Below are 24,405 nucleotides of genomic sequence, written 5' to 3'. Positions count from 1 at the left end.
ACTGACAACTTAAAACTAGTTCAGTAAGGAGAAAAAGCCCCAGTTACTCAGTTCAGCAAGTGGGTATTGAGTGTGTTTGATCATCTGTCCTCACTGGTGCTGAGAATGACGGGAACAGTGGGAGAAGGAAGGAGGTTGGTCTTTACGCGAGTTCTCGTGGGTGAACCAAAGAAGAAACATACAGGGGTAGGAAGCCACTAGAACAGCCTAAATTATGTCTACTTAAACTTGGACGCATGCCTAGATTTCTTTTTTTACAGCTGTACAAATTAACGAATAGACACATTGATCACAGCAATGAATTCTTGCTCCTTGAAAGGAGTAAACCAGAAGTTTTGTCTTCCTCAGGTCCTGGAGAAACACTGTTCCTCTACTGCTCAGCTGTGTTTGATTTTTGTAAACGAGACAGAACAGGAGAAAGTGGTTGAAGTCTTGTTTTATTCAGCTGACAAAGTGGCAAATGATTAATGGTAGGTTACAAACGTTATTTTGGTTGGATCACAAGCCCGCTTGGTAAGATGGGGAAACAAAAACGTTACACAAATTGTAGAGAAGCTTCCTGAAGTTGGTTGTCAGGATAACTCAAACCCAACACAAATACAACAAGGTGGTGAAGTTAAATACAGTGCAAGGAAACAAGACGGTACCCGTGCTTGGATGGAACGCTTCCCGCCCCGCCAAGAGCTTGCTTTGCAACCCTCGGGAAATCCAAGGATTTTTCTTTCCAGCACAAGTGATTGTGGAACTGCCTCCGAAACTACAGCCCTACCTCACTGCACCTGAGTTGTTCCCAACCCCACGGCGCTGGCGTACGCTGTCAGGATATCCACAATTTGTTTTGTTTCCAGGGTCATTCGCGCTTCGGTCAGCCAGTCGTGTGCCACGCGCCTCGACTCTCCTCTTAACTGGTTGACAAATTTAGCCGCCAGCTCCAGATCTCCGTGTTCGATGCAATAGGACGCGTAAGACAGTAATTTAAACGTATCGAGGTCGTCGGCGCTGAGCTCGGCCGGTGGCTTCAGCTGTTGAGGGTGAAACACAAGCAGGGACTGCAGGTAGGACAGGAAATATTGGTACAAGCTGTTTCTGGTTTCGTCGATCATAGCCACTCTTTTGGCCAGTTTTTGGACTGTGTAGAACCGCGCTCTGAGCGCCTCCTCGCTGTACACTCCCCGCGTCAGGGACTCCGGTGGCAGAGCTGCTGTTAAGGCTTCTGTGAAGGCGTTGTCGGAGCAGCTGGCTTGGATGGCCTTCACCGCGCTCTCCAGCGGCTCCGTCGGACTATCCCCAGAGGCTGTTTTCATGCAATATTTAAGCGCTTCTACAGAAAGCCAGAGCTGATGGGCCTTTCTGGCTTCCTCTTCTGCTACTGCGTGACCTGCAAAAATAAGGCGAGAAGGGGAATCTCAGCTGGGGGCGCACAGAGTTTAGAACAGAAGCAGCAAAAGCCTCCCCGCGTCAAAACTGCTTTCAGAAGCAGCCGCCCCCTCAGCACTTGACCTCAAATTAAATCTGCTCTACAGTTTAGGAGCAGATCAAGAGAACAGCTTTGGACTCGTGCAGCTGGGATTTGCTGGCAAACCCAGGCCCATGTGCCTACATGACTAAGCCTGGGTTTAGGCACCCAGGTCTGGGCAAGGGGCCTCTGGGGAATCGCGACTTCAGTCCTTAAGGAAAAGGGAGTTCAGTGCTCACTCTCCACCGCCTGCTCGATTCCTTTCAGCCGGGCGTACGCCGTGTTTATATCCAGCGTGAAGTTGTCGAGCTGTTCCTGAGTAAGGCGTCTGAACTGCATTTCTTGTTCGCTGAGCTTCTCCGATAAGTTCTGAAAAAACAAGATAAATACATCAGACCAGAAACGGCTGTTTAATTGTGTTTACCTTATTTTTAATACATGTGTCTGTAAATCTTGTTATTGCAGATACTAAATACAATATACCAGTATTAAGCCTTATTAGGGTGAATTTCACTGTTACGGCACTTAGAACTGTCAAAAATTCCTTGCCTATAGCAAAAGCTTTTAAGAGAAGTCTGAAGAAAACCTACGATGTTTAGGTGTTTTATTTCATCTCTCAAAGAGGAGCAGCCCCCATTTCAGTCTTCTGTTAGATGGCTCGGGACTCGCCTCTTGCTTTGCGAGGGTTTAAACATCCCCCAAATTCCCCTGGGGGCGTTTCTCATGTACCTGCTCAAATTCCACCTTCAGTTCCTGCTCCTGGATCTTCAGGACGTCCCTCAGGTGGTCGGTGTGGGCAGCAGCCTGGCGCCGGAGCTGGGTCCGCATTTCCCCCTCCATCACCTCTCGCACTTCTTCCACCTACACACACCAGCGGTTGTTATTACACCTCTATCGTCCAACTGTTTGTCGCAACACTGATTCCGTCATCCATCAGCCAGCACCTCAGGGCACATTTCATCAAAGAGCCCATGTTTCATTTTAAAGAGCTGTTACAACTGAGCCTGCTCCTAAAGACTTGAGAAAAGCAGCGTCACAACCCCCAGCACCAGAATCTTGTGGTTACATTCACTGGGCACTTGGTACATTTATCAAAATACTATAGAAAAGATACAGTAATACGACAAACGGATCACGGTGGTGTTTATAAACCAGCTTTCAAACAAAACGTACTTCACCTTTTCCCTACATGCTGTGATAGTGTCTGAGTTGGGCGCAGTAACAAAACAGTAATATCCTTTTTAACCTGATCTTGTCTAAAACAGCCACTTGGGAGAGCGCAGGTTAGCGCAAGGGAGCACAGCGCAGGTTTATTTAAGAGCAATTGAACAGCTTTTTGGTTTTATGAGTTTTTTTAGAGGATTGTGTCATTTCTGACCTTTCACTAAATGCACAGATGACGGTTCAGACAACTTTTTCAAAGAGCTCTAAATTAACACCTGTTACTGAAATGCTTTGAACTAACAGGCTATAGGTGAAATCCTTAGTTTCCCCCATGTCAATACAACTTTCTCAACTAACAGCCAGTGTTTAAATCTCCTTTTCAGAGGTACGTATGTGAAAAAGGCAGCGCTGTTTGGCACGAGTGTCTGCCTGCAATACGGTATCTCAAAAGAGAAAATCTCCAGTGCCCAAATTCCACCATTTTTAAGTTATATTTGGCTTCACGTCCAACACAGCATTAAAAGCCCGAGTTTTCCTGGTCCTTTTGAAAGAAATAAATCCCAAACCCCTCGCAAAGTGGAAGAACACAGAGATAGCTCCTGGAGGGGCTGCATAACCTTCAGGTGGCCACACTGGGTCAGGTCAAACATTTCCTTTGACCCAGGAATCCCAGCAGACAGGCACCATCAAAAAGTCATTCCTCTTTAGCTGGATGATATTACCATTCTAACTCTGCAGAAGTTTCTTTGCCCAACATCTCCTTCCCACCGTTAGCCTGGGAGTCACCCCATTGAACTCTCCCATCGCTCCGAACATCCCAGTTGCTCTCCTGTGTACTTCCCTCTAACTCTCCTGCCTCCTTTTTGAGCCAGAGATTCAACCAGGTCTGTTACCACCACTTTACCTTCTTCTCCTGTTCTGTTTCAATCTCACTTCTGTGATGCTCCAGCGCTTTGGCCACGGCTGCCTCAAATGCCTTTTTATCTTCAAGCTTCTGCTTCTCCAGGGCCGTCTCGATGTGCTGCTGTTCCCTCACTCGCTGCTCCGCCAGCTCCTTGTTTAACTGGTCGATGCGACGATGGGCGTGTGCGATGAGGGAATTTAAGTCGTCCGTCGATAACTGGTCGGCTACAGAAAACATGGGGTGTCAGGGAGGGCTGCAGGGAAATGCCGCCGCGCCGCTCGCCCGCCTCCCACTCGAGCACCCCAAGGCTCCTCGTGCGTGACCAACAAGCATGTTTTACGGACAGTTTCTCAGCACTTCAAGCTCTGCAGCTGTGCTAACGCTCACCCAGTATCGCTTTCTGAGCCACACCAACAAGCAAGCGCTTTCTATCGCTGTAAGAGGAATTATCTTAGTGTCTCTGAAGCGATTCGCAGCTCTTATTTACACTCCTGTATCCACATTACGCTCAATTAGAGGAGACTTGCGACAACTTGGTCCATCTTTTTCTTTACACCTCTACGTATTTTCCCCTGTGACAGCAGACAGAGCAGCAGGACACATAAAACCCCGGGGCTGACCGATACCTCCTGCTGGGTACTCGCTTACGGAAACCTGATCCCAAAAACACCGAAGTCACCGTGAGACCCAGCCAGAATTACCTTCTCTCTCCAACAGTCCTCCAGAGCAACAGTCACATTTCTTACACCAATTTGTACCTTGCGGGTTTGGCTACTCCCAAGAGCAGCAGGGGTCACAACTACATCTGTGTCTGCCGAGAACTTTTGCTATTGTTCTGCCGGGAGAGAAGGACACACGCTACGCCTGCAGCGCTTGGTGACCTGAGAACGGCACAGACTCTGTGAAATGCTGCAGCTCGTTTTGCTCTGGCTGCCGGCGAACTCGGAAAACCAGGGTCTAAATAAAGCAAGTGCAGTTCCACAGCCCTTCAGCCGTCCTGCTGGTGAGCACTGGAGAAAGGGCTGGGCAGGAGGGCTCGGAGCAGCGGGACGCGTGTCCAGCACCACTAAGCTCAGCTGTTCAGCTTAACACTGTTACAAACAGAATGGGGTTTTACTGCACTCCAGCTTTAGTAGGTTTCTTTGATCAGAAGGGAAAAAATAAATAATAACCTCAGAATCAAATTGATAATCAATATTGCTAGAATCAATCATGAAGATCAAATTTGGAGAGGTGTGACAAGTTCAAATTAAACTAATCTGGTTTTGGTTTCAAGCAGAGGTTTCAGCGGCATCAGCAGGAGCTGGCGCTTCCAGCACCGCTCTGGAGCCAGGACTGTGGGTCTGCGTGGGGACAAACGTCCTCACACGGCATAACTGGAACCAGGCAAAGCTTCTGTTTCTCACTGGAACCTCAGCAGCAGGTATCGACCAGCTTAAATTCACAAAGAAGATTTAAACCTGGCTTTCTCAAGCCAGCAATCACACTCAGCTGGGAAGTGCTGCTAGACAAGTAGTTTGTGGTTTAAGCTAGACATGCAAAACAAGTGGAAAGGATCCCAGAGTGTTTTAGGAATGCAGCACTTCACCCCTTTGTTGATACTGCTGGTAATTTAAAGTGATGTACCAGACGAACATCAAAAAGAACAGAGAAGAGATGACATTCACAAGAGCAGAACAAGTGACAGGAACTCACCTAAGTCAGTTACCTCTGCAACACAAAGAGAAGAGGTTGGAAAAGTTAATGCACGTTCACTACAGCAAGTCAGTCATGCAAAAGTGAAATAGAAACCTCAGAGCTTGTTATAGAAATATAGAAAATAGAAACAGAAAAAGAAAACTAAGAGCTTGTTATCTACAGTGCCTTAAACATGAGCCCAAGTCTTTAGGAATTTAGGAAGAACAGAACGTCACACCTAAGTGTCTCTTTATGTTATAGGCAAGATGTAGCGCAGAACATCCCAACCTCTTAAAATCACCGCTGGAAGCCCATGGGTTGATGTTGAAGTTTAGCCAGAGCAAGGAGTACAAGCTTGAGGTAGAAAAGTACAACAGGACACAGGAAATTTTAGTCTGACATTTCTAGATTCTTCTAAATCAGAAGCAGCTGGTTAAGAAACAAATTCCCAAGAGGCAGCCAAAGTCACAGACTAACAGGTCAGGCCCGCGTGCCTCAGTACATCACACCACTAGGAAACCGAGTGTGCGGAAGCTACCGGGGGATTCCCGTCCCTCCCTCGAAAGCACAGTGGGCACAAACCCCAAGATGTTCTCCCTTTATCCTGCCCACGGAAAAGCAGCTCATGAGATTTCAGATCTCAGGCAAAGAATTGCATGAACAAAACATAAGATGCCGATTTGCTGCTTTTTTGTGCAGCATCCTGTATTGTTTGAGGTAAGTTACTGTGTTGATTTGATTTAGAAATAACATACACTGGGGTAGGTAAGGTATGAACAATTAATTCTTTCAGTGTATCTGCCACAGAATCACAGAATCGACTGGGTTGGAAAAGACCTCAGAGATCATCGAGTCCAACCCTTGGTCCAACTCTAGTCTGTTTACTAGATCATGGCACTAAGTGCCATGTCCAATCTCAGTTTAAAAACCTCCAGGGACGGTGAGTCCAGCACCTCCCTGGGCAGCCATTCCAATGCCTGACCACTCTCTCTGGAAATAATTTCTTTCTAATATCCAGCCTAAATTTCCCCTGGCAGAGTTGAAGCCCATGCCCCCTTGTCCTATTGCTGACTGCCTGGGAGAAGAGACCAATCCCCACCTGGCTAGAACTGCCCTTCAGGTAGTTATAGAGAGTGCTGAGCTCACCTCTAAGCCTCCTCTTCTCCAGACTAAACAAGCCCAGCTCCCTCAGCCTCTCCCCATAGGTCTTATGTTCTTTATCACTCTGTAATAAAGGTTTATGATAATCCCTATAATCAGAGAGCCAACCAGACAAGTACTTGATTTGAACCAAAGCTGGAGTGACCTGGCTGGCTGCTGGCAACACCAGGGGAGGGAAGAGATGTTTAAACAACCATATGATACTTGAACAACATTTTCTGAAACTCCCAAGACAGCACAAGCAGTTTCCAGAATTAAGCCTCTTCGTAACACGTGCTTTTAGGTTACTTATTTTCAATGGGAATTAATTTTCACTTCAAACCAACCAAACAATACATCAGGACGCTGGATGTGCAATTTGGTGGCTGTGGTTACAGGAACACCACAAACCAAAGTGAGTGATGTGTCACAGGCACCAAGTGACCCTGAAATTGGAGACTTACTGAGCCCCTTCCAGCCGGGCTGCACGTCGGGGGTGATGCTGTCGAGCTCTCGCTGAAACTCTTCTCTAGCTGTAGCCACAAGCTCATGATACTGAGCTACAATCTTGGCCTCAGTTTGCGCTGCCTGAACCTGCAACAAACCAAAACGACATTGGTTTATTTTTGAGGACAGGCCCTGACTTAACGGCAGATAATGTAACCCCCCCGGACCAACCAAATCAAACTCGCTTGGGGGAGAAAAAGACCCACCCTGTGATATCAAACCTCTCGTATAGAATAATTATTTGCTGGAACTACCACTAATCCATTTTGCCTCATCCACAGACTGTAATAGATAGTCTGTAGCCTAGATAGGACCAAAAGAGTATCTTAAATTCAGTTAATATCTTTGAAGATCTCTAGCTCTTTTTCTCTGCCTGCAGCTGTCACATAGGCCTAATAACTCATCTTGTGGCAGCTGCCCCTCCTCTCAGTAAGTTCTGATTTTCTCATTATTAGGCTAAATTCACTCAAAAGGCTCCTGGTGAATTATCACCTGTCCTGCCAAGAGAGAGAAATTTCATCTTTACAGTTCTTCCCCCGTCTTCTGAGCTGTAAAGTGATTTACGCAGCAAGCCACTAGTACACATTGCTCCTGCTCCTCCCTGACCTCGTGCTAAACTCCGCGTGGCGTTACCCGTCGCGCACAGAAGGACAGACGCCAGTCAAGCTGCCCAGAGACACTTTCATGGCAGAGTTCAAGTTCTCACAAAGATCTTGGCATGTCTGATTATTGGTAGCATAATCAGCTCAAAGACTGAGTCTAACTAAAAAGGCACAGAATTTACACTTGAAATATATTTAACCTGCCACAAAGAGCTTAGAAACAGGAGGTCTGCGCGGGCTGCCGGGTTCTCCTTACTCTAAGGGCAACTATTTGTACAAATACTATACAAACACTCCGTGGAAGTGTCACCTTTTTCACAACGTTGTCCAAGTCAACTATCAAATGATGAAGATTTTCTTCTGCAGTGACAATGTGAGATTTGGCTCCTGTGATCTGAGACTTCTTGGCATTCTCGATTACGCCTTTCATCTTCTCTAACTCTTCTCTGAAAAGAGAAGAAGCTGCTGATTATAACTCACAATAGGTCTTACGACATCACCCCAAATAAATATTTACTTTATGCCATCTGCATTTATAGGAAGAACTACTGGATAACTCTACAGGTGCTTCCCATCTTCCAGTTCTATGGCTAAGGTGCTTGAAATCTAAAGATGTCAGTGGGTCTATTCCATGTAAAATGAGAATTATTTACAGTACGATTAGTACTCAAGGCTTAGCTAGAAGGGGAAGATGAAAGAAAGGAGTTAGTATTAGTAAAGCTAAGTTAGCGTCAGAAGGCAGAATTTCTATCACGCAACAGAATATCCACAAAACATTTTTAATACAAGTGGTTTACACTTGCAGAGAGTTTTGGACATGGTGACTGGTGGAGATAAGTGAGGATGGGAGAAAATTTACAGAGCTCTGTAAAGACAGATTTATAATTTCTTTGTAATTGAGAAAGAACTGATCTCCCCGAGCATAACTGGAAATCAAAGAAAAAGCGGACAAGCATTCGTTTTCCAAATCCATTCAAGCCAGTGTAGGTTTCTAATGACCTCATTGGAATAAGGAGCAAGTTTTAAAACAAATAAGGCAAAGGCATCCAATAGAGCAGCAGAGAATGAAAGCTGGCGCATCTGGGGTTTGCATTACCTTTGGTTTACTCTTTGAAACCTCAGTTACACCTCTGAACCATTTTCAGTCAGCACAGCAACTTCATAGGTAATAGAAGTTTATAATTTAAATGGCAACCATGCAACTCCGAGGAGGCTGCTGCCCCCTCAGCCTCAGCAGCATCAAAGGTTTCCAAATTTACTTCTACCCTCATTAACAAGGGCATCTCGGAGATATTTGTCTGTCATCTTATAGTTGCTGCTCTAACCCCTCCGCAATGAGTCTGCACATCCACGCGGTTCATGCGGAACCTTGGGCCATGAGCAGTGCTCCTCTTCAGAATTCAGCTTTTTCTTACACGTGCTTAGTAAGAATCCAACCTTAAAAGCAACTCTGCTGACAGAACTGCCAAACGATGCTGTAAGGTTTTTCATTACAAGTAAAATAAGTTGCTGATGTTACCGACTTAATACACACAGAGTGTAGTCATGGTGTCCTTACAACAAGTCTAATAGTGACAATATTATCCAAAAATAATACTAAAAATGGATTCTTTTTAACTCTTGCTTAAACTTACCAACGCTATATACAAATACTACAGAGATAAACAAGTTCTTAAAAACAGGATTGTTTCAGACTCTTTGGTACAGCACCTAAGGCACTTAAGATGTACACGCTACAAATTAAAATATCCATTAGTATATGTGACTTCTTTCGATGTGGCACAAACACTTCAGTTTCGTGTGAACACAGGCGACTGCACGCGTTCTAGAAACTCCTGTGTGTCTGCCAGCCCTCGCGTGGGCGATATTCATCCAATAAACCCTCACAACAAGCAGCTCACTTGGCTTTCAGAAGGGCATCGGCTGCTTCATCCACCGCTCTCCTCCGATCCTTCAGCGCCTCCTCCACCGTGCGCCACTGGGATGACTTTTTCTCCCCAGCAGCCTAAGAAACACAGGTGCCTAATTAGGGTCATCACAATCAGGAAATACAAATAAAACAAAGCCTGTAAAGACTAAGAAGTTGCTACATTCACTTCACTCAAACTGAGCAACGTTTGTGTTTTACCAACAGCACGGCTGGAAGCTTTATGAGTTATTTTTCTCTTCCAATATTTTGGTTTTGTTTGGTTCTTAATCTTAATGGCAACAGCCATTTGTCCACGCAGAAGAGCTTGAGGATCACTGTATGGTGCCACAAAATTTGGAAGGAAATCTCTACATGTATTTAAGTAGCACTTTAAGTATTAAGCTTACAAGCAATTTTAAAGTACCGTAATACTTTAATGTTGCTTAATTTTAAATAAGCTTATTACTTAAGCTTAAAATCCCAAGTGTTTGTTTAGTTGCCCATATGCCCCTGTTCGTTTGATTAACCACTAGATTATATTCTCTGCTCCAAAACTGAATAGGAAGCAGTGGTTCCACACAAACTCCAATATTAACACACTAGAAGCACAAGCTGGTATTGCTTGTGCTTGCCTTGTTTTTTTCCAGACACAAAATGAACAATCCAGCCAGAAGATTTTGACAAAGGGAATGTTTCAAAGAAATTATAGGGTGGGCAGTATGATACCCTAACTAGATCTAGGTTAAAAAATGGGCTTGGGAATTGAAATACAATGTGAAGACTGTCAATGTATTAACTTCCTGCAAAAGAGAAATAAAGGAGTTGGGGAAAAAAGAACAAAATTCAAAAGCAAACCCACTGTGTTATTCAACTACACAACATTTCACAAGGGGAAAGATTAGTTGTGATAAAAGCAAAGCCACCGCAAGAAAAGCTTCCGGCTTTAATTGTGAAATGAAAAGTTTTGCCGAACACAATAATTTTTTAAAAGTCCCTATTTGTCCAGATTACCTCAGAATTGTCCATGGCCTCCTTGAGTATTTGCGAATGGGCGTTCACTGCTTGCACAGCAGATTCCTGGGCAGTGATCGCCTGAAGGGTCACACGAGTTGCTGTGCTCAGGGCTGCTTCTAGAGCTGCTGCAAGGGCTGGAAAAAAAATGAATTAACCCAATTAAACTAGAAAGAGCCTTAGAGTCAGTAAAACGACACGTTATATCCTCTGCATCTCCTGATGTTATTTTTTACGACCCAGAAGAGTTGGTTGGTTTGGGAGCGACGCTGCAGCCAACAGAAGAAGAAAGTCAGCACAACACGCTCCTGTTGAGTCTGCACTCACAGCAGTAAAGCGACTCAGTGAAGCCCTTTGCTGCATTTCTGCAGGGGGATGCAGTTAAACCAACAGGCATTTTCCATCTTCATTTGTTACAACGGTTATTAAGAGGAAACAAGGAAATTTTCCTATTTACCACAAGAAAGATAAATTCCAAATGCAGAGTTATCCTTCCTAGCCTAGAAGGTGGTGGACTCAACCACCTATTCCTGTTGGTACAGAAGCACAAATGAGCTATTAATTATTCAAGCAGGAACCAAACCAGAATGGTTAATCAGAGTGAGCAATGTCTGCTTTTCTGGAGTCAGGCATTTAAGTTACCACCTTTCCAGGAAATATTCCCCTGGATATTTCAGTGTAACATTTCAACTTCTTCACTTGCACAAAAGTCGTTGTACGAAGCAAACGGCTAATGCCAAACCTCTCGCTTCTGTTCATGTTGGTCTTCCACACCACACAAAGCTCGGGGCAGAAGAGGCAGCAGAGCACAACCAGTCTGCTCCGAGCCCATTAAGTTCAGGCTTGTACATCCTTCTCATCCCTCCTGTGCAACAACAGCCGAGGGCTCGGGCTTTGGCTGAGGACCAAGGTGCTCAGAGGAAAGTCTGTGTGTGGTTGACACATCTGCCAAGATCTCATTTGAAATGCACAGCGGTGGGAAAGGTCAGATCAGAAGCAGCACCCTGCACCAGCGCTACTTCCACCATCAGCCCTTGCCATGCACAAAGACAATCATTTCAGTTAGAAGAGACCCTCAGGATCATGGAGTCCAACCATAACCTTACTCTGGCACTAAACCATGTCCCTAAGAACCTCATCTACAGGCCTTTTAAACCCCTCCAGGGATGGTGACTCAGCCACTTCCATGGACAGCCTGTTCCAATGCCTCAAACCCTTTCTGTTAAATGTTTTCTCATGTCCAATCTAAACTTCACCTGGTGCAACTTGAGGCCGTTTTCTCTTGTCCCATCACTTGTCACTCAGGAGAAGAGTGAGGGGGGAGGCAAAGCTCATTTTTTTGGCAAGACACACAAGGATTATATGAGTTTTGGGACACAGGAAAAGCCAGACCACCTCTCAGTAATGCAGCTGGATTAACAAACTCAAGTTAGAAACCAAGCAAGGAATTGTCATAGTTCCCAACCCAGAACCTACAGGCAACTCTTCACAGTTGTCTTGACACACCATCCCCAAGCCACCACCCAACATGTTGAGGCAGCATCTCTGCAGCCAAGGAGCTGGGGATCGCCGAAGATGGCAACCCAAGCAACAAGTCAACAGCACATTGCCACAGATCAAGTGAAGGAACAGCTTCCCTCTGATCGGCATCTACAAGATGATATCTGGAATATGGCATCTCTTTTTGAGAGCCTCAAGGTAAGAAAGATAAAAAAAAAACAGGGAGTGAATGCTGGAAAAGCACGAAGATGGTTGTGGGGATGGGAGCACATGACAGAGGTGAGAGGCTGAGGGATCTGGGCTTGTTCTGACCTAAAGAAGAAAAGCCAAAGGGATATTCACAGAGTGTTAGAGACTGATCCAGGCTTCTCAGAGGTGCCCAGAACAAGGGCAAGAGGCAGCAGATCCAAGTGCCAAGAGAAATTAATAGGATGTATCCAGTTCTCCACCATAAGATGCAATGGGTAGACTACAGACCTTTGGCATCCATTCCAGTCCCAAATTTTCCATCATTCTCTGACTATCAGTTATTTCTTAGTGGGTTGAAAAAGCTTCAACACCAGTTATTGTGCCAATACAACATAAGGACAACAACAAAGAGACGTGTAGGCAACTTACAACTCCAAAGCCAATACAGTCCAACAATTCTTCTGCCATGTATAGGAAACCATCAATCCGGACTTACCCGATATCTTCTCTTGCTCCTCTTTGTCTTGCTGGGCAAGCCGGGCTGCAACCTCTTCTGGTGACCGTTCTTTTATAGCATGGGAACCTTCGTGTTCTTTACCTATTCAGTAAAAAGAGTTAAAATGTTGTAGCAGAAAGTCCAAATTAATACAGAGATTACTTGTAGGGAAGTAACTCTCTTTTCAAAACTGATTTTTATAGTTGATATTACTTTATAAGACCTAACTTCTGTATGAAGCCATGCTGAAACCGCCTCAAGGTTTTTTTATACCCATAACAACCAGTCTCAAACCTTCTTAAAATTAAAAACAGTAGCATGGATACCTCACATGCATCTGTAGACTTTATGTTGTGTAATAACAAAAATATACAAAATTCAGAAGTGAAAGGCAAAGCAAGAACCGGAAAACACTTATGGAGCCAAGTTAAAATTTTAAGTGAATGTCTGTTCTTATTTTTTTGTGGTTCTCTTTTGGCATGCTTGGAAAGTCCAGCCAAAGTGAAGAAAAATTAGGGAGGGAGCTGCAGTGATTCCCAATTATACTCTATTCCATACCCTAAGGCTGCTTAAAACGCTTGTAAGAGTGACTATTGACCGCAGCAATTCTCTCAAGACCAACAGCAAGTCTGCATATGAACTGAGATCTCTCAGCTCTCATACTCATGCTGCAACAAAACCCATTAGGTTACCTTTTAACAAAGCTGATGCTAACTCAGAATAACGTATTTACTTACTGCTGGCATTCTTTTTATGAAATGTGTGCATACATAAAGAAATGAATAGAATCTCATCTGAAAGAAACTATCATAAAGAAGTGTTTCTTGTTGAGTTAAACAATAAATGCAGTTTCTTCACTTGGGCCTGGGCAGACAGGTTTTTAAGAACAGCAACCAGAAAGCTGCAAAGAGCAGAGGCAAACCGGACTGTGCAAGCTCCAGTCCAGCCCCAAGTCAGGCTTTCCTCTTGGGCTCACCCTGTACCTGCCCCAGGCATCAATCTCAACTTCTTCCTATGTTAAAAACCTACTTACAGACAATGGAAGTTTTCTTCTGCAAAAGGCACAAAGAATCACGCGTTTAAAAACTGACAAATACCAACACAGAAGTAAGAATTTATGCACTCAAAGCTACAGGATTTTGTTTTAATTAATCGTGTTCATATGATCTTTTTCACCTTCTCCAGTCTGTATCCCCGGCGCTGGCACCGACACAGCTACACCTGTTGCAGAGATGATCTGTGCTGCAGCCTTGCCCGCTGGTAAGTACAGTTATAGAATAAAACCAGTTAGTATATATGAGCTATAATGTAAGAACAGGGATAAAAGACTTAATTATTTTCCTCTGTAGAAACATATTATTTGGACATGGAAATTATTATCTCCAGAAAAATATAGTTTCCTGGATAAACACATAGACACACAGCTATGAGAGATAAATGTCAAAAGATGTCACAACCACTCCTCTCTAAACCAGTTCCATTTGATCTGGCTTTACAGTAGGCCAGTAATTATCCAAAATTAAGCTTCTTGCGCTTGCACAAAGAAGAGGTAAATGGCTTCAGAGTGCAGCACCTAAAGTGCTCTTCCTGCTGAGTCTCATATCTCAATTGCGCAGGATAATCATTGTTTGTGTCAGATGTCAAATATTCTAGAAGGTAAATACGTTTCCAAAAATAATAGCCAAAAAAAAAATAGCTAAAGCTATTTTAGACAAATTTTCTCACGACTGAAAATAAAATTACATTAATTCTAAGAAATTATAACATTCTCATCCTCAACCACTCCACAGGACTATGTTAATCTACCCTAGGATGGACGATGTCAGAGGTCACTAAGCCTTTTACTTCTCTCTGCGTGACATTCTGTAAAGTTACCTTCTTTTTCCTCTGAAGGAGGAACAGCTTCTGTTTTGCTCATCTGGGATTTGGTAACGGGCTGTTTGGACTCCTTCATTACTTCTGCTACAGACGAGATCTTCAGCGGACCTTGCTGTATCTTCAAAAAATAAGAAATAGCATCAGTTTTCCAAACAGCCTGTGTCTCACTGATTCCGTTGTAACAGAAAAGAACATTTTCACAACCAGATGACTGTATAAATCTAAACTTCAAGGTACACATGAAAACAGTAGCAAAGTCACATAATCTCTTACCTTGATTTTTAATTTAGAAGGCATCTTCACAATATTCACCTCTCCAAAACCAAAGGTATAGTAGTGGCATTTTCACTACAAATATTCATTAAGGTATGCATAAAAAGCAAATAATTTAATGCCCCAAACATTCCAGACACTTCTGAGTGTTTTGAAAGATAACACAGAAACTATAAAACCCACAAGTACATAAAGGTCTGAAACAATTCCAGAAAGCAGATTTCAATTATTTCCCCTTGGACATTATTTAGTCCATACAGGGGTATCTTAAATTCATTCAGTTGACACTTTTTATTTCAAACCTCTTGAGGATTTATTGTCAAACCAAGTTAGGCCATCGGTTTTCTCTACCCAGCTTCAGTTTTTTGGGTAACTGCTCCAAAAACTGGCTCTCCCAATGGTAATTTTTTGTTCAGCAGCACTTAGGGGAGTCACTCCTCCCACCCAGTTTCTAGGCAACTCCTTTTCAAGTTGTAGTTGAAAAAATATATAATTGTTTTAAAGACATGTGAATGCATAAAGATATGGTTTTTAAAGAAAAAGAACAACATGATTTTCTTACAGTTATCAGTGTGCAGAGGATGCTACAGGCATGGTGAGGGGTTGACAGGCATGGAAGAATCAGTTACGTGGTTTCCCTTTGAAAGGATTCAGATGCTGGTGTTTGGGGCAGACAAACACCTACTCGAGTGCAGAGTATTGTGAGGTTTTCTGTTATCAATCCTTTCATATCCATCATGCAAAGGCACACGAGTTAGAGCCATGACTGGGCAGGAGATAATTTAACTTTGCTGTCTGACTGGTCTGTTTTGCAAAATTCACTTGTGCCAGGGAGGCAGTAAGAACTTAGATGGTGACAAGTCAAGTGAAGCGAAAACCAGAAGAGAAACAGTTTTGGTTAATTGACATTCTCCCATTCATTAAGAACAGCTTGCTTAAATTCCAAATAAAAATATTTTGGGTTTCTTGAAGGTCAAATGGCTCCTGAAAGCTCAGGACAACCACAGCCATATAGCAGCTTTTCAGCATTCTTGGATAACTGGGAAGCGTTTGCTTTCAGATGCAGGAAGAGAGGAACTTCCAGATTCCATTTCCAGAGCTGTGCTGAAGGCTGTATCGGGTTTTCCCTTCTGCAGGGTTGTGCCGTTAAGATTCAATGTCTGAGGATTGTGCATTCAAATCTTCATTCATTCAAAAACATTCTTGGTCCTCTTCAAAATAGCTTCATCTTAGACTAACCATTTTCTAATCCTGCTACATCACTAATTATGCCCTGGTAAAATAGTTAAACTCTACCATGTCACCTCTCTCCCCAGTTTATTTCCGACTATAAGCAGAGCAGCTATTTATTTAGGATCCTAGTAGATGATTTTACTGTAAATAAGTTTTACAACCCACAGACCACAATCACAAGATGATAATGGGAAATGTACACGAACACTGTTACGCAGCACCAAGTAGTACCTCCGTTCATAATTCTTAAACATTCTTAATTTAAGAATTCTTTAAAATTCTTAGCGCACAGCAAAATTAATCAGAATTTGGAAACTAAGAGCAGATGCTCTCTTAAGAAAAGGGGAAGGGAAGGGAAGGGAAGGGAAGGGAAGGGAAGGGAAGGGAAGGGAAGGGAAGGGAAGGGAAGGGAAGGGAAGGGAAGGGAAGGGAAGGGAAGGGAAGGGAAGGGAAGGGAAGGGAAGGGAAGGGAAGGGAAGGGAAGGGAAGGGAAGGGAAGGGAAGGGAAGGGAAGGGAAGGGAAGGGAAGGGAAGGGAAGGGAAGGGAAGGGAAGGGAAGGGAAGGGAAGGGAAGGGAAGGGAAGGGAAGGGAAGGGAAGGGAAGGGAAGGGAAGGGAAGGGAAGGGAAGGGAAGGGAAGGGAAGGGAAGGGAAGAAAAATGAAAGAGTGGGGTTGAACGGGAAGCGCTTACCGGTTTCTTTGGCATCGGTGCGCTATAAGGTGCAGGACCAAGTGCCATCTCAAAGAGTTTATCTGAGTAGGGCACGGCCTTCTCCACGCTCTCCCGGAATTGTGGATCATAGCTGGCATACAGGACGGTTCCACCTACTCCTCCCCCCACAAACAGGACACTTGCACCGATGATTTTGCCTACAGAAACGCTAAGGGAGGAAAGAAGAGTGAAAATTATATAAATTGTATTATATAACAAACATCTAAGGGTTTGCGAGGCTTTATACAGCTGGGGAGAACCACTGTGTTCCAGAAGCTTCCCAACAAACCCAGCACCCACTTTAAATCACTTTCAGCACCAGTGAAGCTCTGGTGCTGTACTGGTTCATGAGTGACCCAAAGATAAAATGGCAACACACAACCTTCCTTCTAAATACTGACCATCTTGATTAGCCTCATTTAAATCTGACTGAATAAAGCATGGAACACACAAACCCATGAGAATAAGAGTTACTCAACAACAAAAAGAATCCCACCATTACTGATTTGCTCTCATGTGGAACCAAGGAGCAGATTCCCCTCTCGCTTAACCAACAGAAGAACCAATTCCACCCTCCAACAACTCCTACGCACCCAGGCTCTCCCGAGGGGGTGGCATATCCCCGGCACAGTCGTAAGGGACGGAGTGACGCTCTCCCACACCGGCTGTTCTGCAAGGGGAGGAGAAGGCGAGAGTTAAGCAGTGAGCATATGGAAACATCTCTTCATCTCAGCAGCACAGGACAGGTTTGCTCCATCGCCACGTCTTGCACGCCCGACAAAGAGAAGCACCCAGCACTAACGCTGCAGCGCTGGACTCTGTTTTTCCTAAACAAAGAAGAGTTTTCTCACATGCAGCTTGCAGGTTAAGGACATTTTAAGAAATAATTATTTAAGCATTTTGAAAAATTATTTTAAAAAACCCCCAAACCTGCTTATTTCTGCATTTATTTTGCCTATTTCTGGTCCCTATCTCCCGGCCGGGCAGGATAAATGGGTTAGTTCAGAGCCTCTTCAACAATCTCGTGCGCTAGAACAGCCCAGCTGGGAGCAGAGCAAAAGACAACAACAGCTGTTTAAACACTTAAAACTTCTCATTTCTGACAACATACAAGCAGTTCTCCTTGAGCTTCCAGCCCAAGAGACATAGGATTATAATATAAATTAAATTACTACATGAAGAGTGATATTTCATTATATCCTACTTAACAAAAACCACATTACCCAAGATTTTTATCATCTTTATATTTTAGCTGAAAATTAAGATTTACAAGAAAGACAGGTTGAGCAACTCCAGCCCACAGAATCCAAAACTCCGTCCCTCTCAGGTATTTTTTTCTCCCACACATAAATTGCCAACAGAGGAATACAGGACACACGAGAAATCAGAGTGCAAGGCACAAAAGGATCTTTTCCCAGAGCTGAGATATTTTGGGCAACTACAATTTTTTCTGTAAAGAAGAAAAAAGAAAATTGGAAGATGCTTCACCACAGCATAATCCCCAAAAGACAAGTTTTCTATTTCCTTTGGCATATGGCAATAAGTAACAAGCACAAATCCTGTGGTTTAGGTCCCATCTTTGTCCAACAGCGTAAAGAGGAAAGGCAGGAACACCGAATTCTTATTCTTTCCAGAACAGCAGCCAAAATATGTAATTAGTAACAGGAGCACGTGTGCAGCAACAGGAAACGTGCTCTTCTTACCCCTGAGACCTTCGCGAGCTCTCACTGTGCTCCGTGGTTGATTTTCTGGTTCATGATGGACAGAACAAGAGACAAAATGATAAATACAGAATCATCAAACAGTCTGGGTTGGAAGGGACCTTCAAAGCTCATCCAGTGCCACCCCTGCCATGAGCAGGGACATCTTCACCAGATCAGGTTGCTCAGAGCCCCGTCCAGCCTGGCCTGGGATGTATATTCTGTGATGTTTTTGACGATTAGACTTTATTGCCCCAGAAGCATATGCTGAGGTTTCACTGGCCATTTCAAGGGGAACTTCACTAATAAAAGCCTCTTAAATAATTTCATAATTGACTGCTGGACACACTTCTGTGCCTTGACAAGACGCTATTACACCACGAAGCACAGGATCAGCAAAATATTTGAGCATTATGCGTACAGCTCAACCCAATAAAATGAGGGAGGGAAAAAAATAAAGTTACTTTGTGTTGAGATCAGCTCAGTTTCAGTCCCTTTCAACACTCTGGGTGTATGTTATTTTGCCTAACACTCCCCTGGAAATAAGCCCTCGCCCCCAAGGCCCTCGCCAGGGTTTATGGAGGTTGTTCCACCCCACACCACGGCAAGAGGGAGCTTACAGCAACTGACTCGCCCGTGCTCAGGCTGGACTTGCCTTCAAGGCGATGTTGGTGGCTGCCACAACTGTAACCTCGGTACCTGGGCTGGTACTTTCCTTTTCTTATCGGCTACAGACCCTCCTCACGCCTACCGATGGCAAATAACACTGTACACAAAGAGTTTTCCCACCTTCAGTAAACACATGTGCTCTGGCACTCGGAAACAGGCAGCTGGTGGGTTCTGAAAGAAAACTTCTTCTTATTGTTCAGCATTTGTGCTTTGTACATCAGGAGGGGGTTTTTGTGGGATTTTTGGTTTTGGTCTAGATGCTCTGTGGATCAGATTATCTGTTGCAGAGGGTCCACAGGAGGTCAACAAGATGATCTGAGGCTGGAACAGCTCTGCTGGGGGGACAGGCTGAGAGAATTGGGGTGTTCAGCCTGGAGAAGAGAAGGCTCTGTGGAGACCTTACTGTGGCCTTTTTGTAATTAAAACAGGCCAATAAAAAGATGAGGACAGACTTTTTAGCAGGGCCTGTTGCGAAAGGGCAAGGGGTGATGGTTTTAACCTAGAAGGGGGAAGATTTAGGAATAAATTTTTGCCCCGGAGGGTGGTGAAACCCTGTCCCAGGTTGCCCAGAGAGGTGGTGGATGAACCATCCCTGGAGACATCCCAGGCCAGGCTGGACGGGGCTCTGAGCAACCTGAGCTGGTGAAGATGTCCCTGCTCATGGCAGGGGTGGCACTGGATGAGCTTTGAAGGTCCCTTCAACCCAAACTGTTCTATGATTCTATGATCTTTCGAGGTCCCATCCAAGCTGGGCTGCTCTAGGATTAGCCAAATCCTCGTTTTTGTTCATCAAGATGAGAGTAACCCAAACACGGGCACTCAGCCTACACTGTCAGACTCACACTAGTGCACACACAGCAACGACAGCAATGACCAAAACCAAAACAAATCCCCACCAACTCGTTCCTTCATGGTGCTGCAACAAACCGACACTCTCACTGTTGGCCAGGGGAACAACAACCACAAATCTTTAGGTATTAATGTCTTATGAATCACAGAAGCCCAAGTCTGATTTTCCTCCTTCACATCCAAATACACTACTACCTCCAAAAATCACTGATTTCTTTAAAATATATTTTTTTTAAAGAAGCGTTGCTGTCTTTTGGCTGTCATAACAATCTTGCTTGTATTTGCTGTATCACTGTAACTTTGGAAACCTACAGGTAGTTTCTAATCTCCCCTTTGCATAACTTCCAGGAGCTGATCATTGTTTTAGACCCCTGTTATTTACAATAATGCCTCACAGGATTCGGAAGAAATAGATCACACAGATGTCACTACACCCTGTAAAAGGCAGAAATAAACCACTTGCTGACCTGCAGAGGAGAAGACAGAGAAAATCCTTGGGGTAAAGTGTCACAGGTCACTGTGGTCAGGGCAGAGCAGCTGTTGCTGTTCCTACCTCCTCCTCCCACAGTTCCATGTGCTATTTATTTCACCTAACTTCTTAAATCATTATTTTACATTCATTATCTACTATTATACACTTTGCAGGACACACCATGCCTTCGCTCTGGTTAATATTAAGAGCCCAAATACAGTGTTTGATGTTCTCCATAAGAGCGGGCAAAGAGCTCAGGTAGAACACAGCATGGCAGAACATCATTAAAACAATAAACTCTGCCTTGCAGGCATATAATTCATGGGTGACTTCAAACAACCAGACCCAGGACACGCCATCCTAGGCCTTCACGCTGCCCTAGCTCATCCTCTCCTCATCACCAGGCATTTTGACCCAGAATTTGCACAGAACGAAGCTTGCGAGACATGTCCGGCTTTCTGCAAATTGGGATGTGTGTATTTAAACAGAAAGAGCAAAGCAGAAGTGCCAGGGGAAGCTCATCTTCATTATGATGGAGGTTAGGTGTAACGAGGATATCTGAGCACAGAACACTAATTTGCCATAATTCAAGGCTTCTGCCAAATATTGTAACTTTTTATTAAAAGCCCTGTTTCTTTTCAAACTACAGAAATACTCCCAATAAGGGAAGTAACTTTCCTGCAGTGCACAGGTAGCTGAAAACATTTATGAAATCGCTGTGATGAAGGCCCACTTTTCCCACAGGCACAACTTCATTTTACTCGTTAATAAACTCGCTGATCCCCCACACGCAGAGTTCACAGTAAGAGGGAAGGTTAAAACTTCTCCAGGCTTCTCCCAGTCTCCACCATGAGCTCTCTGCTGGGATTTTCCACACTTAGACCTCCACGCTGCTCCAGCTTTGGGGAGCAGCAGTTCCCTTGCTGTCCCCAAACCTGGACACGTTCTGGCTCTCTCAGCCCACTCAGGCAACCCAGTACCATCATGGACCTGTCACCCCATGGGCCTGACCAGCTCCAGCTCTGCTGAGACAACCGGATTCTTTTCAACCTGTAAAGGAGCATCTTAACACCAAAAAAAATAGAAGCAGACTTGCCTCACTGCCAGCTTCTGTACATCATATAGGTAAAAAGGGTTTATTTCCATTCTTAAAAAATAAACTGTTGAAATTTGCCACTCCTAATATTAAAAAAACAAACACACACATATATTTTTTGGCTCTATCAAAGCAAAACAATCAGATTTTACTAGCTGAACAGCAAGGCAACAGCGAGGTGCTGTCACTCACTCTTTGATAATGCCACGGTCAGGTCTTTAGCAAACGGAGCAGGGCGAGAGAAACTCCTAAACAAGACATGAGACACACCGAGTCTCATGTCAAAAAAGAAGGACTACAGTGCAGACGGTGTAGTAAAGAGAAGAAAACAGAAGATGGATAATAAGATGTGAAAATCACGTCATTGTGGCTGCCTGGGCACCACCGCAGCCAGAGCAGAGAATAAACCAACACGGCTGCTCCGGCAGGTACGGGTCTGTTAACATGCTCCCTAAGCAGCAAGGACACTTTCCCAAGGCAGCATGGCCAGAGGGGACATCCTGGTGTCACCACCTTGGTGTCCCTTACAGGCCTGGCAGTATTCAAGTTTTAGTTGCTGAAAGTCCATGGGAACAGCAACTGTTTTCACATATATACACACCACAGTACAAGACAAAGCTTCCCTGTAATGTGAATAAAAAGAAGCAAAATGCAGAAAAAACTGTTTCACTACCAATGCACTTTTGCTGTCCACATTACACCTCTGTTGTACTTGGTCTCACTAGGAAATGAAGAAAAATAAAAAAATAAGTTATTTTTTGAAGGAAGGAAACAACCAGGAAAGGTACAGAAAACAACCTCGAGTGCTGTGGCACCTCTGTGTTTGGACAGTTCTTGCACCAAGTGTTTATAGACCGCAGGCACATTTCCGAGCTGCAAAGCACGAAGTGGCTCTTCCAGCACTGCGCAGCCATTCCACCCACGTTCTTTTCAAGACTGAATACACGCACAGAGCCCGGAGTGATAAACATCTGTGAACGCCTGGGGTTTGTCTTCTCAGCTCCAGCCTTCCTGTAAACCCAGAGCCCTATTTCCATGGGCATCAGATGACTTGGCTTGGAGAATCCTCCAGCCTTATTAAGCAGCAAAGACCAGCTGCTGTGGTGGAAAAGGCTGGTGGTGATGGAATCAGATGTTGTTACTGTTAAGCAGACACCTCAGTTGGGCCCTTCAGTTCCAGAAGGACAGGGAACTGCTCGAGAGAGTCCAGCGCAGGGCAACGAAGATGATGAAGAGCACGAGGAGAGGCTGAGGGAGCCGGGTCTCTTTAGCTCAGAGGAGACTGAGGCATGACCTCATTAATGTTTATAAATATGTAAAGAGTGAGTGTCATGAGGATGGAGCCAGGCTCTTCTCGGTGACAACCAGTGATAGGACAAGGAGCAATGGTTATAAACAGGAGGTTCCACTTAAATTTGAGAAGAAACTTCTTCTCAGTGAGGGTGGCAGAGCCTGGCCCAGGCTGCCCAGGGGGGTTGTGGAGTCTCCTTCTCTGCAGACATTCCAACCCGCCTGGACACCTTCCTGTGTAACCTCATCTGGGTGTTCCTGCTCCATGGGGGGATTGGGCTGGATGAGCTCTCGAGGTCCCTTCCAATCCCTGACATTCTGTGATTCTGTGACCTGATCTACAAACTGGGGCCTCAGTAGAGGAGCCACCCTCATCTGCAAACCCTTGTAGCTTCTTAAAGTTGTCTGACTGCTTTACACAGGCTCTGCGGTGTCTCATCACCCTCGTCTCTGCTGCTGAGGAAGGGCAAAGGTCTTTTGTATATTCTCTCCTCGTGTGCCTGGCTGTGAGGACAGAGGGATCCCTGTGACAGGCACTGGGTGCCACAGGCCCCACACACCTGGTGGGTGACACTGCTCGTCACGCTGGGCACGAAGCCCCCTTGTCAAGAACGGCACGGCCGGGGGCAGAGCGGAGAAGGGCTGTGAGGGACCGGGGCGGTGAGGGACCGCGGGAGGCCGCGGCGGGTAAGACAAGGTCACGTCCTTCCCACCGGTGAGTGGGCCCGCCCTCCCCGCCGCCGAGGAGCCGGCCGACCGTGTGGCACCGCCGGACCCTGCCGCGCCTCGGGGCTGCGGCCGCCGCTCCCCGGCGCTGCCCCAAGGCCGGGACGGGCGGGAGAGGCGGCAGCGGGCCCGGTGCGGCAATGGCGACGGGGAGACTACCGCCCCCAGCATGCACCGCGGCGCGCCCCGCCCGCTCCCGCTGGGGCCACCGCACCCGGCGAGACCCGACAAGGACTACAAGCCCCAGCGTGCCTTGCGGGCGACGCGCCCCTGCGCTCCGCACGGGGCTGCCGCGCTGCACGCCGGGACTCGTAGTACACGCGGCCCACTGGCGGACAGCCCCCGCCCGCCCGAGCGACCCGTTGGCGCTCGCGGCTGCCCCTCAACAGCGCAGCAGCCAATCGCGGCCCGCGCGTGCAGAGTCATTCAGAAAAGCCGGAGCCGCGATCAGAGGACGCGCCGCGCCCCGCAGCCCCTGCCCGCCCCCGCAGCCCCTGCCCGCCCCGCCAGCAGGCCCGGCCCGGCGCGGCCTCACCAGCCAGAGAACAGGCGACAGTGGGGCCGGCCCGAGGGGTCTCCCCCCGGGGCTGCGCGCCGCCCCGCTCACCTGCACGGCCACAGCGAGCCCCGCTCGGTGGCACGCCCGCAGCATGGCCTCGGACCGGCGGCCGGGCGGGCTGCAGGAAGGCGCCGTGCGCGGTAACTCCCAACGCCGCCCGCCTCCGCCCCCTCCCGGCGCGAGTAAAGCACAACGCGCATGCGCGCGGCCGCCAGCGCTTCCGTTACGCAGAGTGACGGGCGACGCGTCCAATCAGAGGACGGGGAGCGGGGCGTATGCAAATGTCACATCCCGGCGTGTGTCCCTGACAGGAGGCGGCCCCGGTGGCACATGCGCCCGGACGGGTCCCGGGGCCGCCCCGCTGGGGCCGTGCAGAGCTCCCTGGGAAGCGGT

General features: G+C 46.0%; 1 protein-coding gene across 2 annotated transcripts; it reads right to left on the bottom strand.

The window, feature by feature from the left end:
• Positions 1–420: 420 nt before the first annotated feature.
• On the bottom strand, positions 421–24,245 carry IMMT (inner membrane mitochondrial protein). 2 transcript variants are annotated; one of them, XM_065060263.1, is made up of 15 exons: positions 24,061–24,245; positions 17,245–17,321; positions 16,631–16,820; positions 14,431–14,551; positions 13,732–13,812; positions 12,556–12,657; positions 10,371–10,507; positions 9,352–9,455; positions 7,761–7,896; positions 6,806–6,935; positions 5,220–5,234; positions 3,525–3,748; positions 2,186–2,317; positions 1,696–1,825; positions 421–1,378 (listed from the first exon to the last, which is right to left on the bottom strand). In XM_065060263.1, the coding sequence occupies exons 1-15, from the start codon at positions 24,103–24,105 to the stop codon at positions 771–773; spliced, it is 2,232 nt and encodes a 743-aa protein (XP_064916335.1). In that variant the 5' UTR covers positions 24,106–24,245; the 3' UTR covers positions 421–770. The 2 variants fall into 2 exon arrangements, with proteins under 2 accessions (XP_064916335.1, XP_064916336.1); XM_065060264.1 differs by lacking the exon at positions 5,220–5,234.
• Positions 24,246–24,405: the final 160 nt, after the last annotated feature.

Source organism: Columba livia, chromosome 4, assembly GCF_036013475.1.
Source record: "Columba livia isolate bColLiv1 breed racing homer chromosome 4, bColLiv1.pat.W.v2, whole genome shotgun sequence".
NCBI classification, from domain to species: domain Eukaryota; kingdom Metazoa; phylum Chordata; class Aves; order Columbiformes; family Columbidae; genus Columba; species Columba livia.
This window is presented reverse-complemented; position numbering and strand designations above follow the sequence as displayed.

Excerpts from the sequence above, each read along its gene's own strand:
- IMMT (XM_065060263.1), bottom strand. The coding sequence starts at position 24,105 with ATGCTGCGGGCGTGCCACCGAGCGGGGCTCGCTGTGGCCGTGCAG. Across the intron at positions 14,552-16,630 it reads CACCGATGCCAAAGAAACCG|ATACAGCAAGGTCCGCTGAA; the intron begins GTAAGCGCTTCC and ends TATTTTTTGAAG. Across the intron at positions 10,508-12,555 it reads GGAGCAAGAGAAGATATCGG|CCCTTGCAGCAGCTCTAGAA; the intron begins GTAAGTCCGGAT and ends TTTTTTTTCCAG.